A 15,575-nucleotide genomic window follows, 5' to 3' on the forward strand; every position below is an offset into this window, starting at 1 on the left:
ATAAACCTTGGAAAGCCAACAAGGTGTTAGTTGGGAGCGGATTTTCTCATAAATCAATTCCACCATTTTGGTGAAAATGTCAGTCTGGTAAATCCCGAGAGCAAATACAGGACTTTGAATTTGCACTCCTAGATAAAACAAAACGTTTTCATTGGAACAAAACTTATTTAGTAAAGGATGACTTTGCCAATAGAAAGACCCCGACAATTGAAGTTGAAAATAGATTTCCGGGCTCTGGATTATCTTTTGGTGATAATTTCAACTGCATGTACACAATAAAGGCTATTTAATTTTAATGCAATGTATTGCAAATGAGTTTGACAACATGTTCAGTACAGCAATAAGAAACTTAAATTCAGTGCATAATTTGTGCGGATGGTTGTTGTGGTGGGCAATCACACTCATGCTTGAGGTGGCAGGATTTATTTTTTCTATCAGAAGAAAGAAAGAAGGTGAGGCGAAAGTTAGGAAAACATCACAAAGGGAGAAAGAAGGGACGAAAAACATTGAAGCAGTGAGATAAAGAGACAGAAGGGAAGGGTCGTGGTAGGAAAGCCAAGAGATGGAATCACGACCAGTCAGCGTGTTCCACCACCCTGCATTTGGCAGCGCCAGAGGTGGGTTCCTAAGAAAAAACTCGTCGGCACATATTCATTACAAACAAGCATTGCTTAAATGATTTACGAGTGCAGGCTGGCACGTCAACAGTCCTTTGTCAAGCTGTGACGGTTATGATGAGGGGAATGCAGACATACTCGGGCACTTAGCGTTTTACACAGTTCAAAGGACAGTTACCAGAATTTTCAGCCAGTCTGAATCTGCCGCAACAGAGATAACGCCTCCACTGCTTGCGAACGTTTTCCTTAGCGACACAGTAGAAGATGAAAATGAAGAATCCTGCACAGGGAACAAATATAAATTAATGATTAAACAATGTAATTGGTATGTAGACGTGTATACATTCATCGGAGGTGCTGAGTCTAAGTATGCTACAGGGATGTAAAAGTCTCTGGCCCCTTTTTCATGCAGCGCAACACAGCAAGTCCCCTTGCTGCACTGTGTGGAAGAGAAAGGGCAGGAATGCGCCATATTATACAGCACTTTTCTGTCCTTTATTAGTGGTGATGCACTCTTTGCTGCTTAGCTCTAATGCAGGGGGACCGGTGCATCATGGTGCAAGGGCCTGCATTGTATCCAGTTGTTGTTTTTGTGCAGGGAAGAAGACCTACCTGCTCAAAAACAATCCTCAGAGGAAAATGCAGCACACGTATAAAGAAGTAAAAAAAGAATCAGAAATAAACCTATTTCTCCTCATCACCTAGGTAAGCATAGCATTTTGACGTATTCTCAGGTCTAACACTCATGGTAAATGGGAATGTGCCCAAATCCCTGAGCAGGCGGACAGTGTATGAGGGACTGCTAGTGGGGGGCAGAGGGTTTAGGTGGGGTGCACAGTGCTTAAATGCACGCTTCTGCTTGTCTGAGGGAAGCACACTATGCCCCCCCCACCCCACGGGACTGCAGCAGGGGGTGTGCAGGGGCTGGGCAAGGCTGCTGCATATTCAGCCTTGGCCCAGTGTTTCTAGACCCAGAATTATTAGGTGCAGAGTTTTCAGACCTAATAATACCGGGCTCTGATGTACTTATAATTTCGACGTGTGTAGTTTAATCTGGAGTCACCACTTTGGGTGAAAGAACACACCTCCTAACGTGGGCCTCAGAGAGGTGATTTACAGGCAAAACTGATCAGCATGACACTTACTTTCCAGCTTCTTTAAACGGAGGACACTGACCCAGCGAGACGGACTTCTGAAGTGAACCAGGGCACTTAGCGCATCGCCACACGAGGTCTCCTGCCAACTCCTCGCCGCACCCGCTCCGCGGGTGCCGCATCGCTGCACTACAACATCGACAGCAGCCTTGTGGAGAACACGCAAGACCAACAGCGGCAAGGCGGTAAGGGGCGCGAGAGACCAGCAGGGCTGCGAGCGTGCGGGGACTTCAACTCCCAGAAGTCCCTGCAAGACCAAGGAAGAGCTTCCGGTCCGCTCTCCCTGCTGGCCCGCCCCCCGCCCAACAAAGTTGTTTAAAAAGCGCTTCCGTTCCCGCCATCAGCGGGACACTTACTTTCCAGCTTCTTTAAACGGAGGACACTGACCCAGCGAGACGGACTTCTGAAGTGAACCAGGGCACTTAGCGCATCGCCACACGAGGTCTCCTGCCAACTCCTCGCCGCACCCGCTCCGCGGGTGCCGCATCGCTGCACTACAACATCGACAGCAGCCTTGTGGAGAACACGCAAGACCAACAGCGGCAAGGCGGTAAGGGGCGCGAGAGACCAGCAGGGCTGCGAGCGTGCGGGGACTTCAACTCCCAGAAGTCCCTGCAAGACCAAGGAAGAGCTTCCGGTCCGCTCTCCCTGCTGGCCCGCCCCCCGCCCAACAAAGTTGTTTAAAAAGCGCTTCCGTTCCCGCCATCAGCGGGACACTTACTTTCCAGCTTCTTTAAACGGAGGACACTGACCCAGCGAGACGGACTTCTGAAGTGAACCAGGGCACTTAGCGCATCGCCACACGAGGTCTCCTGCCAACTCCTCGCCGCACCCGCTCCGCGGGTGCCGCATCGCTGCACTACAACATCGACAGCAGCCTTGTGGAGAACACGCAAGACCAACAGCGGCAAGGCGGTAAGGGGCGCGAGAGACCAGCAGGGCTGCGAGCGTGCGGGGACTTCAACTCCCAGAAGTCCCTGCAAGACCAAGGAAGAGCTTCCGGTCCGCTCTCCCTGCTGGCCCGCCCCCCGCCCAGGTGCAGCTTCCTACATAAAGGCCACTCACTCCCGCAGCGCGGGACGCAGCCCGGGCTAAGACTGGGCAAAGACAGGGCCGTTTGAGGCCGTTAGAGGACGGAAGAGTCCGGTCCGGCCCACCACCCTAACGACTACCATTCGGCCTCCCTTAATATAGGTATTTGTAAATAATCAACGTGAGTTCCTCATTATTTGACCAAGTTTATATCGACCCTAGGCGTACTATTCCTGTAAAATGAATACAAGATCCACCAGACAAAAAAAGAAACCTAAAAAGAATGGCATAGGCGACCAATTATTAGGTCCAATGGATGACTTTCTGGCCAAAGCGAACACTTTCATAGATCAGAGCATAAGTTTAATTGAGGGCAGAGTGTCAACGGAACTGGCAATTGCACGTCGCTCATCAATGGGATTACTTGCTACAGCAAAAACCCCGGAAGTAAACCCAGTTACAACGCAAATTGCGACGACGACAAATAGACTTAGTCTACCTAATAACGTCGATCTGTCAGCCTCACAAATATCCGTATCCCTCTCAGAAACTGATCTTGAGAACACCCCCGACATATTTCCGGACCCCACGCCCGAAGAAATCAGACAATCGAGAGGCAAGCGGGAGGGGGCAGTAAAAAAACGGAATACTAAAAACGCATTGGAACATATCAAAAACATCACTATATCTAAGCATCCAACGTTGTCTATCGACACAAATGCCCCAATCGCAACCAATCACCTTGCTCCTCCATCTAATAACGTGGTAACAATCCATCATGTTCCACGTGATTCTTGTGATTTCTCAATGCCAGACTCACTAACCTCAGAACATATAGGAAGACAACGAGAAATAGCAAAACTAACTGCAGAGATAGCATTCCTTTTAAACTCCCATATACGCCCACTAGAAACTAGACTTAGTAATATAGAGAGGCACCTAGCAAAAATCAGCGGCTTTCTAAAACCCGCACCCCCACAACCTCATACTAAGCCCGCTGTAAATCCAGAACATACTGTTCCAAATAAAACTGTAACTAAACCTCCGCCACAGTCTAAAAAGCAAACCATACTGATCCCTCAGACAAACCCTACTAATCATAAGAAGGCGACCTCTACGCCTTTGGTCATCCCCTCCCAGGCTAGTCCCCAATCATCACTCACCAAAAACCCCACTTCCACTAATAATTCTGTTCCCAAAACACCTGCACCAAAAACTCCTGCACCGACAAATTCTAAACCACCACAAACAAAAAATGTCCCGAGATCGACAAGTGAACAAGTGCCTACCTTTAATTTACCACCCGAGGCCACCCCATATGTGGTAGTTATGACGGGGGTCCCCGAACTTACAGGTGAAGGGACAGAACCAAACTGGTCATTAAAGAACAAGGTCCAGTTTTGGTTGAATACTAATCGCCCCGTCCCACCACCGTGGAAAAGTAAAATCGCCTCAGTGTCTAGGACCTCGTGGGTAGGTTATAGGAAAAAAACTATCCGAGGAGACTGTATAGTCATTACGTTTGAGGATCCCAACATCGCTGACTATATTTGTTCATGGGATCATAACAATTCTTCCGGGGGGATTGTCACAAGACCCCTGTCCTACTTCTACCCGAAAAGGTTCAATAACAGCAACCACCAACGCACTTTTGATAATATGTGGAGGAAGCCTATCCCGCAACCGTGGGAGCTTGAATCCGCCGCCATAAATCCTGTAATGCGACTTACTGAACCTACTAATCTCAGATATCCAGCTAATCCAAACTATCAGCAGCGAGAAGTCCCATGGCAGATCGTGGGTCCTCAAAAAAGATTTGGAAACTGGGATCAATGGGAGAGACCATCCTATCAATCATTTGGTCCCAATTATGAAGGCACCAGCAATGGGCAACACTGGCTAGGCTTCCCGACCGCAAACAGGTTTAGTGGCCTGGAAATGGTCGATTGACAAACATCCAACTCACCGGAGCCATTACCAACTACAGTAGCCCTCTTACATCCTAACCCGGGGCCCACACAACCTATACCACCTAATCATAATGTCGTGCAGCAGCCCGAACCCACCCAGTTTTCCATGATTTTTTGGAACGTAGCTGGACTTCGCAACAAGATTGAGGATGGATCGGCAGCAGCCTTTTTTAACGACTATCAAATCATATCCATTCAAGAAACATGGGCAACGGCGGCCCTCCACTTAGTGGGATACAGAACCTTCAACTCTCCCGCTCTTCCGAGTGTTTCGGGTAGACCTAAGGGGGGTCTGGTAACCTATATGGCCAATACCATCGCAGACATAAAGATCATCAAGACTGACCTTCTCCCGAACTTCCAGATTCTTACGCTCTCTGTAGGGAACAAAATCCGTCTATCAATAGTCAATATATATAACAACTTGGACCCTGACAAATTTCAAATCATTCTTGATCAGATCCAAGATAAGTTATCAGAACACATCCACCATAAGCAGAAAGTGGATTCTTCCTACATAATTTGGGGCGGTGACTTCAATCTGCATCCCTGCCCGAACATCGACGTCTGTGGAATAGTAGACGAATTAGATATTCCTCTAACTCATTTCACCCATTCAGGATCGGGGTCTGCTATGAATAAAATATTATTAGACTTGGATCTCTATATTTTGAACCCCGTGGAACAAACTAGTAATAAATTTGAGCCAACATATAAAGGAAGGGGCCATGAGACCACCGTGGACTATATATTAATTACAGAAGCTCTAAAACCGCGAGTTGGAACATTTAAAATCTTGGAAAATTGTCTCAGTGACCACTCCGCCCTCAGCCTTAGTCTCCAACTATCCCACCCGAACCCTCTGATGGTAACAATAGCCAACACCCTATCACAGAATAGGCTCGAGCTGCATAAGACAAATGGCTTTACTATTAAATGGAATAAAGTGGACCCTAATACCCTTACGAAGAGACTTGTTAATCTCGCTTACAAAAACATCATGATATGTCTTGATACCAACGCAGAGGCAAACCAAATCTTAGAAATTTTTTACATAATCATAGAACATGTCAAAAATCTATTAACCAGACCTCACAACCAAAATAAGACAAAGACTACAGGCTGGTTTAACAAAGATTGCACAAAAGCACAAACCAACTTGAGGAAAGCCCTCGGAGAAACTAACAGAGACCCAATAAAGATCCAGGGCCTCAGAAGAGAATATACCATTGCCAGAAAGATGAGGAAAAAAGAATTAAAAACATCCCTTTGGAAAGCACTACACGAGAGTGCACTCGCGAAGGATTCCCAGTCTTTCTGGAAGATAGTCAAATCCCCCTCACTAACTGACCCTAACGGACCAAAAATAGATGTGGCCATCGATGAGGTCACATGGATGAGTCATTTTTCGAAAATCTTCCAATCAACATCTAACTGTGAATTGCAACAGGCTGCACACAATCCAGCCACCTTTCCTATTTCTTTGGAAATCGATCTACAAGAATTCGAAAAAGCCTTATCCCTAAGTAGGCCTGGAAAAGCCCCCGGTCCAGACGGGGTTCCTGTTGACTTATTTAAATTTCTCCCCGACCTCTGGACCCCAATAATTACAAGAGTTTGTATGGCAACCACGGAACTCGGACTATTGGACTCATGGTCATCATCAATAATGGTCCCCATTTTTAAGAAGGGGGACAGGCAAGACGTTAAGTGTTATCGCCCAATCTCCCTTCTTGACTCCGTGGGTAAAGTGATCGGCAGAGTCCTCCTTGGTAAACTGCAACAGTGGGTAGCGGATGAAAACATTCTCTCCGACCTACAGTTTGGCTTCAGGGAGGGCTTTGGAACTATTGACCAAGTTTTGAACCTCTCCTTGCTTACATCTAAGTATATCCTCGCAAAAACAGGAACAATCTTTATGACATACGTGGATTTGTCATCTGCATTTGACTGTGTCTCACACTCCAAGCTCTGGTCACTGCTGAGTAAGATGGGGGTTGACCCCCCCCTTTTGGATTATCTAAGGGAACTCTACAGCGGGGCCACAGCGAGAGTGAGGTTTGGTACAAGAGGAGAACTGACGGCATCATTTGGGGTAGAGCGGGGAGTGAGGCAAGGCTGCGTCCTGGCCCCCTTTCTATTTTCATTATATACCAACGGTCTCGAAGAGTGCATGTTGAAGGGGGGAAGAGACCTCCCAAAAGCAAAAGATCGCCTGATCCCCGCTCTGCTCTATGCGGATGACGCCGTCATTTTAGCCCGGACCCCAATTGAACTACAGAAGCTACTGACTAAATATGCAGATTTCATGGCCGCCCTGGATCTGCACATAAATGTAAAAAAGACCTTTGTCATGGTGGCAGGCGGCGGAAAAAAACAGGTAAAAACCATTTTTCTGAAAAACCAAAGAATTGAAAGGACCTCACAATACCCGTACTTGGGCATCATGATAGATGATGCCCTAAGCTGGAAACCGGCGGTTGAGGCCAGGAGACATCTTTTCAAAAGAGCGATTCTGGCGCTTATGAAGTTTTCAAGAAGACTAGGGAAAAAACCCCAAGTCGAACTGCTCCAAATATACATCGCAAAGTGCCAATCCATAGCATTATACGGTGCTGGGATTTGGGGGCATACTAACACCAGCCACATTCAAAAAGAGGAAAACATCTTTACGCGATTCCTCCTATCAACATCACGAGGCACCTCCATCTATGCCTCGCATATTGAATTGGGAATCCCCCTCATTGAAGACCTGATCAAAATCCAACCCTTAATGCTATGGAGAAGAGTCTGGTTATCCGAAGATAACAACTTGACAAAAAATATTCTTAGAGACATCATGGAGTTGGATAACGCAAAAAAAATACCCTGGCTCACATACATTAGAAACTTCCTCTACGATATGGGTATTGAGAAATACTATAATAACCCAGAACTAATGAGTGAAATCTCTAAAAAAGATCTAAAACAAATAGCATTGAGCCATCTAGACTCCCTGAGACTAGCAACGATGGCCACAAAAAAATCTGCCATCCACGCCATTTTGATCCAACAGACCTTGAAAATCCAGCCATACCTTACACTGGAGATTTCCACCTACGAAAAGATGCTCCTAACAAGGTTCAGATTGAACCAATTTTTCAGACTAGTGACTTTTCCTGATAAAAACAATTGGAGCACCCAAATGGTTCTGTGCCCCTGTGATGATCATTCCCGCCAGTCCACCATTCATACAGTACTTTTCTGTAAGTTCTATTACCCACATCGAAAGACATGGCTAATACCCTTATTAAAAAAATGGGGTCATAGACAGTGTCGTCCAGCGATGTTATCACTCCAATGTTTGGACTCTGAATGTACAGTATACCATGTACTAAACTTTTTAAAAAGCGTCATGAGACATAGAAACAATTTGTAAACCTGTAATTTTCTACCTTTTTTACTCTTCGTAAAGTCCTCTTTTTTAAAAATACCTAAATGTAACTGCTTTTTAAATGATTGTTCTTAATATCATGTTATCTTTTATGGCTTTTCAAATTGTAAAAACCGAATAAAGATCATTATTATTATTATTATTATGATCAGCATGATACAGACTCTGGGGAATTTCTTATGTGACGTCTCTAATTCCCGCTCTCCCAATTCCCATAGCTTGTTTTCTATTTTTCGAATCGTCATTGAAGCTAATAATGCTAGCATGAGGCACCTTTTTTGGGGACTGCTACTGACCCATGTATTTTCGTTTGGGGTACCAAAAATGGGGCTTATCCAATTTCCGTGTATATATCTGTTTCTATTAGGATTCTGAGAGATTGGCCAGCAAATATTGCTAATGCCCGACTGATGGAGCAGGAGTTTGATACTGAACCTTACCAGGAAGTCACATTCGAGACATGCAGTTGAAACACATTACAGATATATTTTCTAATAGTGAAGTCTTCAGTGTTAAAGAACCCTTAGCCTCTAATTAGACCATGAAGAAAGCTATAAGGAGAATTTAAAAAATGAATGAAATTAAAAACTCTTTGTTGTCCTGGAAGAGGGAAAATATTTCTAATAGTCCTAGATATTGTTCTCAAATCCAAGCAGTTGTTTGCAGATAGAAGAGAGTGGAGAACCTTTACTGTGGTTCCTTTTACAATATGAGCCACTGCTGCCTTTTGGCTAAATTTGTGCTACTAAAATACCACATAGATACATCTATACCAAAAAAACAACACATCTACTATGAAGCAGCACACATGTATTGGGATGTTTATTAGGCCCTTTGGTTTCTAGCCAAACACAGATTTATCTGATAAGTCTACAACATAAAATATCCCTTGAATTGTGACCCCTTTCACCTGGTTGTCAGTTTAAATCTTCAGAGGGTTTGTGTGTGGAAGGAACAGGACATGATATGATAGGGAGGAAACAGCACCTATGATTTCTAAGTGAATGAAAAATTTCCTAGTAATCATGAAGGAAAGTTTCAATTCTATTAAGGGCGCGGAGGCGAGGATTATGCTGTACTTTCTTTTATTTCCTTTCCAGCAGCTTCAACATTAACCATAACAAAAACTAACATTCCCATAATGCATGCACATTAGGTCATCCACAGTCCACTAATAGGCAACTTCCATGGTCCATCAGGCTGCGTGCTTCCTGTGGGACTCCCTCTTTCTTGACTGCAACCCAGTTATCCTTGAGCCTTGTTAATCTGTTTTGGAACCATCAGGCCCTGAAAGATGATGGAAATCAAACCGATGACTCCATATTCCAGGAAGTCCCAATAAGCATTACTCATCAAAACCATTTGCCAGATACGATATGGACCTTTATGCAAGTAAATGTATCCCATGTTACACTTTGCAATGTATACAATCAAAAGCATTTCTTAATAAAAACGTACTTCTAGAAAAAGAACAAACGGCAGATCAGGGTCAAACACATTCAGTCCATATGTACGATAAAATGTCAAGTGGTGCAATCACTTCCTGCACCCGCCGTCCAGAGGTGCCAATAATAGCCACATTTTCAAGAAAGATGGAAGGTGCACTTGTTGCGGAGTCAATAAAGTAAGCAGAGATCTGTTCCAAGGTTACTTTTTTTATTTAGTCAATCTTAAAAACTGGTACACAGCCAACGTGTTTCGTTCTCAATTTTGCTAGAGGGAACTTCGTTAGGGCTAGCACCCAAGAGATATAGGGTATCAATTATCGTGAGTTCTGTATTGGATATAAGAAAGTCCCAGTCGTCACCGTCCCATCAGGGGACCTATTATGATAACCGGCACAAATCAAATTTGTGCTGGTTATCTTGCCATTTCAAACGTGACCATGCCGCTTTAAAGTATATACACCAGGACCGCATAGATAATAGGCCCCCTGATGGGACGGTGGCGACTGGGACTTTCTTATATTTCCAATACAGAACTCAGGATACTTGATACTCTATACCTCTTGGTTGTTAGCCCTGAAGAAGTTCTCTCTGACAAAATTGGGAACGAAACAAGTTGACTGTGAGCCAGTTTTTAAGATTGGCTAAATAAAAGAAGTAAACTTGGAACAGATCTCTGATTGCTTTATTGACTCCGCAAAGAGTGCACCTTCCATCTTTCTTAAAAACGTACTCATACCTTGTTACAGAGCATCAGTCCCATATCCATTTGACTTAATGTATCTGGGTTGGGAATAGGTCTCTCGGAACCTCGGGCGGAAATAATCCTTGCCTCCGCGCCCTTAACAGAATTGAAACTTTCCTTCATGATTACAAGGAAATGTTTCATTCTATGTCAGGACCGGAGGCGAGGATTATGCTTGTTCAAAGCTTATCAACCACCAACGACGCCATGTCCAAGACTAGTTTGAAGTAGAACCTCTTGAACTTGGAGTCCAATGACCAGTCTGCAACATTTATAATATCTTCTAACCTGGCTCTTAAGAAGAAAGCTTTCAAAGCCATTGCTCCCCTTACTGAATGGGCGCCAAACCTTGAGACGTCAATACCCGCCTCTTGCATCACCCATCTAATCCAACAGGCTATAGTTTGTTGTGAAACCACCTTGAAAGGCTTTCTCAGAGAGATCAACAACTGTCTTTACCCCGGTGGACGTGTCTTGTCCGTCATACTCTCGTACTCCTTGAGGCAGTGGACAACGCATAAATTTGGGGACTTATCAAAAGTTGGATAAGACAAAATTCTGGAGTCGATTTAGTCCATCGGACAATATGGAAGGTGACCCTCTCAATTGTAAACACCCTTCCTGTTCTGTCTAGGGCTCTCACATCAGACACTCGTCTGCATGATACCAGACACAAGAGCATCGACTACTTAGCTGACAGTTCTTTACGAGACAAGTATTTATTGGGTTGCCAAGAATTGACGTCCCATAACGACAAATCCTGGGTTCCGGAGGTAGCGTAGTGCAGATTCCCTGCATCAGTTTACAAATCATCTGATGCTCTCCTATCAGAGACCCTTGGACTGGAAGATGACCCGCAGCAATCGCAGATCTATAAGAGTTGATGGTGAGGTATGCCAGGCCTTGTGATGCTAATGACGCCTTGGCTACCACCTCGCACCCAATGGGATCTGGTCGTTCCGAACACACCAACTAACGCATCTGGTCCATGCTGATCTATAGCGCTTATTTGTGTTGTCTTCCAAAGCTGCTCCCAGTAACTTTTGAGCTTCGTTCGATAGGCCTGCGACTCTCCAGCGATGCCTGAAATCCACCAGGCCACTAAAGGCATTCTCCTTTGCTGGACCAGGGCTGTTCTGGGGATCACTCAGAATAAATGGATCTCGGGATAGAAGGACTGGATAATCCCAGGAAAGTTCCAGAAAAACTGGAAACTACACTTGAGACCTCCAATACAGTGTGATTAATACCACCCTTGCCTTTTGTCTTCAAATCTGTGCCGTGAGCCTCATTATCATCGCGAATGGGGGAAAGGCGTACCCCATCTCCCTGGACTAATCCTGGAGAAAAGCGTCCCCAGTCGTGAGAGGATGTGGCTTCCAGCTATAGAACTGAGGAAGCTGATGGTGCAGGCAAGACGCAAAGAGGTCTATCGAAAACGGGACCCAGCGTCGATGCAGACTCAAACTGTGGGTGTAGAACCGAGGAAGCTGAGGACCGACCAGTTCCTGGAGCACCAATCTGCTATTACATTGCAATCTCCCGGTAGGTACTCTGCAGTCACAAAAATGTTGTTGGAGAGAAAAAACATCCGAAGGTCCTTAGCAAGGACCCCTAGGGCATTGGACTTCATCAATCCGAGGTGATTGATGTAGCGAACGGCCGAGACACTGTCCATCTTCAGGAGGACGTTGCAAAAGACCCTGTCCTTCATCCAACATGGGATTGTGAAGGAACCTGCCATTAGTTCCAGGAAGTTGATGTGTAAATGGCTTATCTCGGCTGACCACCTTCAGTTGCCGCATCAAGCACCCCAACCGGACTTACCGGCATCGGACTCTATCACCAACTCTGTGTCGCACCCGAAGATGGCTCTGCTGTTCCAGGCTACCATATGATCTAGCCACCATCTCATTTCCAAGTGGACTTCCTCTGTGATACATACCTGATCAGAATATTGCAGTCCCCTGCGAAGATGAGAGGCCTTCAGGCGTTGCAAAGCTCTATACTGCAACGGTCCCAGAAAGATTGCTTAAATTGAGGATGCTAAGAGGCCTACCAGGTGAGCCACTTGCCTCAAAGAAGTTGAGGAGCAGGCCAACATCCTCCTGATTTCCCTGTGACCTCTTGTGATAAAATACTTTCTGTGAGTAAGAGGTTTTTATAGACAAGCTAACCAGATTAACCTTAATAAACTATGATATCATTAATAGTTACAGGATTTATTTTACTGTTTCTGTTGTTGTAGCCCTGAGGAAGTCGAAGGGTGATGACCCTATGACGAAACACGTGTTGGTTACGCCTATCGCCTAACTGTGATTTTGTTTGCCATTGTAATGATGCCAATACTGGATGTGACTATCATGGAATGAACATTTGAAATAAAAGAAGATCTACGTTCTCTTGAACATTACTGTTCGTTTGCTTAGGATAAAGACTGTTTTGTTAAGTGTACATTTTTGGGACCTTCTGTCCTTAAAAATTCTGGGAACATGGGTTGCTGTTTCCTGTGGTTATGCATAGAAATTGACCCACCTACGCTTGCATTTAGAAAAAAATACTTTTGTAGGAACCTGGACATTCTTGGCTCCACCTCTGGAGTTAATGCCACCTTGCCCAGTAAGGCAGGGTGGGGACATTCTGCCCTGAGGCAGGCTCTCACCTCTTTTTTAGGGGGCTTACGGAGGCGGCTTTCCATGAAAGCAGACACTTTGGGGGAGGGGGCTCACTCTGCAGACCGGGTATGCACTAAGACTTCAGGGACTAACGTGACTGAGAGTTCCACAAGCCTTTGGGCGTATCTGAAGAGGGCGACCCTATGGGACGCCAGGGTCTAGAGGGGCCTGCCTCGTCTGCAGATTACCCCAAGGAAAACTCTCCTGCTTCGTTTAGACTGAGGTCCACTGGGGATTCAGCGATGGTCGCCTGACACCCTACCTCTGTTCTGGCCAAGAATGCCCTCTTCAGATGTTCGAAAGCCCCTACGTCCATGTTTGAGGCACCTTTCCGCTTCTGGGCACGCTTCGGTTGCTCAGCTTGGCAAGCGTAAGCAAACTGCATAATGCAGCGCTCAAAAGGGCCCAACGTTGCTGCCACAGCCTGGTAGACGGACGTGTCCACCGCATCACAAAACTCATCGTCAAGAGGGAGGACCTGCAGAGACTCCTCCTCTGTATAATCCTCCTCCATGACAATAACTGTGAGCACCTAGCAATTGGCTGTCACAGGACCAAAAGTGGCAACTGGTAGCACAGGAATAGGGCAATATGCGTGCCTAACTCTGGATAGCTGCCCTGTGTGCACCTTCCTCACTCCCAAGGGGTTACTGTGGGTCAAAAGGTTTAATCCAGCTTAAGGCTGACTCCAGGCGTGACTAAGTCACAGGCTTTTTGGCTCCACGTGAAGCGAGGTGGAAGGAGCCCTTCTGCTAATGAGGGCGACTCACCCTTTATCACTCTGGGTGTCAGACTACGCCTGGGCCACCCCCAAACCGCCTCCTCCCTTTGCGGGAACTTGCACCAACAGCGTGTTAAAAATTAAAGTAATTACAGACCCGCAAGCTGGCGCAATGAGGCAGTGGTAATTCCTTTACAGAACCGCGACTTGCGGGCGTCTCGGCTTCCAGGCAGAGCAGCAGCCAAATGGTGTTGCGCGCCATGTCTCGCTCTCATTGATCCCATCTGATAGTACAGCGCTGGACAACGAGACAAGGACATGCGCCCTCTATGACTCAGAGGAGCACACCGCACTGCCAGCAATGAGAGGGGCCACCCGCGCAGCGCGCGAAAGCACTCCTGCAGCCCGAAAGCTAATTACAAGCAGAACGATCACAATGTGCGGTAGCGTGATAGCATCAATAAATAAACTTTGACTCACAAAATCCCATGTAAGCAATGCTTAAGAAATAAACCGCTCTAAGGTAGTTCTTAACCATTCAGTAAATTCTTAGTTCCCTGTATTAAACTAAGCGAGAGAAAAAAACACTTTTCTGCTGGATAGGAGGAAAAGAAAGAGGGAGTCTCACAAAAAGCACACATCCTGATAGACCATGGGCGTTGCCTATTGGTCGACTGTGGATGACCTATTGTGCATGCATTATGGGAATGTTAGTTTTTCCTATGGTTAATGTTGAAGCTGATGGACAGGAAATAAAAGAACGTACAGCATAATCCTCGCCTCCGGCCCTGACATAGAATTCAGCTTGCGCTATGATTTTTCGCTCATCAAGTAAATTGGAAGGCTTCCAATGAAACTAGTCCTGGTATGCATTTCCTTTGGTGGTTGGGCATTGGGTGCGTTTGCGCATCATGTTTTGTTATTCATGTGGTTTCTCATTATTGCTAGCTTGCATTTGTGATTGAGGGTAGGCAACACATTACATTTAGACACAAAATCCACATCACCTTAAATCCAGACACACCAACCTGAACATTGCAATAGCAATATTGAACAAGCTTTGAACAGTTATTACATTCACTGATTCGTTCCAGTAATTTATAAAGTATGCTCAAGGCTGGTCAATTATCAATTGTTAATGATTAATTATCTGGTCAATTGTGATAGAGTTGAAAAAAGCTGGTTAGTCAGAGCGACTTGAGATGTTTTTCAACATAGATAACTTTCTCTCCTATGAAGTATACATGCTTACAATAAGAAAGAAACATTACCTTGCAAGGTGTTAAAAATACAGAAAAGGTACATAAAAGGAAGATTGACTGGGCCCCAGGCAAAAAATGCAAATCCCCAGGTGATTCCCAAAAGGAAAGTGAGGCCGGCCACACTCCTGAGGTCCTGAAAAGTGGCCCTTCTCTGGTTCCCAAGTTGCTTTTTCTTTTTGATTCGGCACAGTTGTATAAGGACCACGATGAACATGCCCACGTTCAGCAAAAACATGAAGCAAAAGTATCCCACCACGGTAATGTAGAACGCAACATCACTGTTGATCCAGCAACTGAAAATCAACATTAAAACCAGATTTATGTTAGAAATGCAACAGAGGACAACCAATTGCATGCATACAACAGTTAAGGTTGTTTCCAGAAACATTTAAAGCATATCGACTGGGGGCCCAATTCTCATACCTGTTAGCACACCTACATTGAAATTAGATTTCTCAATGGACGAATTTATGAGTGTAAATCCCCTTTATGTATTCACAAAACATGAATGTACACTTTGA

The 15,575-nt window shown here is 45.3% G+C and overlaps 1 protein-coding gene across 4 annotated transcripts in view; it reads right to left on the reverse strand.

The window, feature by feature from the left end:
* The window catches only part of ADGRG2 (adhesion G protein-coupled receptor G2), a 988,790-nt gene that overhangs the window by 45,976 nt on the left and 927,239 nt on the right, over positions 1–15,575 (reverse strand). For all 4 annotated transcript variants that reach the window (XM_086934346.1, XM_086934348.1, XM_086934347.1 and 1 more), the window contains 2 exons: positions 15,064–15,347; positions 796–897 (listed from right to left, as the gene is read on the reverse strand). In XM_086934346.1, the coding sequence (XP_086790472.1) occupies positions 796–897; positions 15,064–15,347 (386 nt within the window). The remainder of the gene's footprint in view (positions 1–795; positions 898–15,063; positions 15,348–15,575) is intronic.

This window comes from Lissotriton vulgaris, chromosome 8 (genome assembly GCF_964263255.1).
Source record: "Lissotriton vulgaris chromosome 8, aLisVul1.2, whole genome shotgun sequence".
Lineage (NCBI taxonomy): Eukaryota > Metazoa > Chordata > Amphibia > Caudata > Salamandridae > Lissotriton > Lissotriton vulgaris.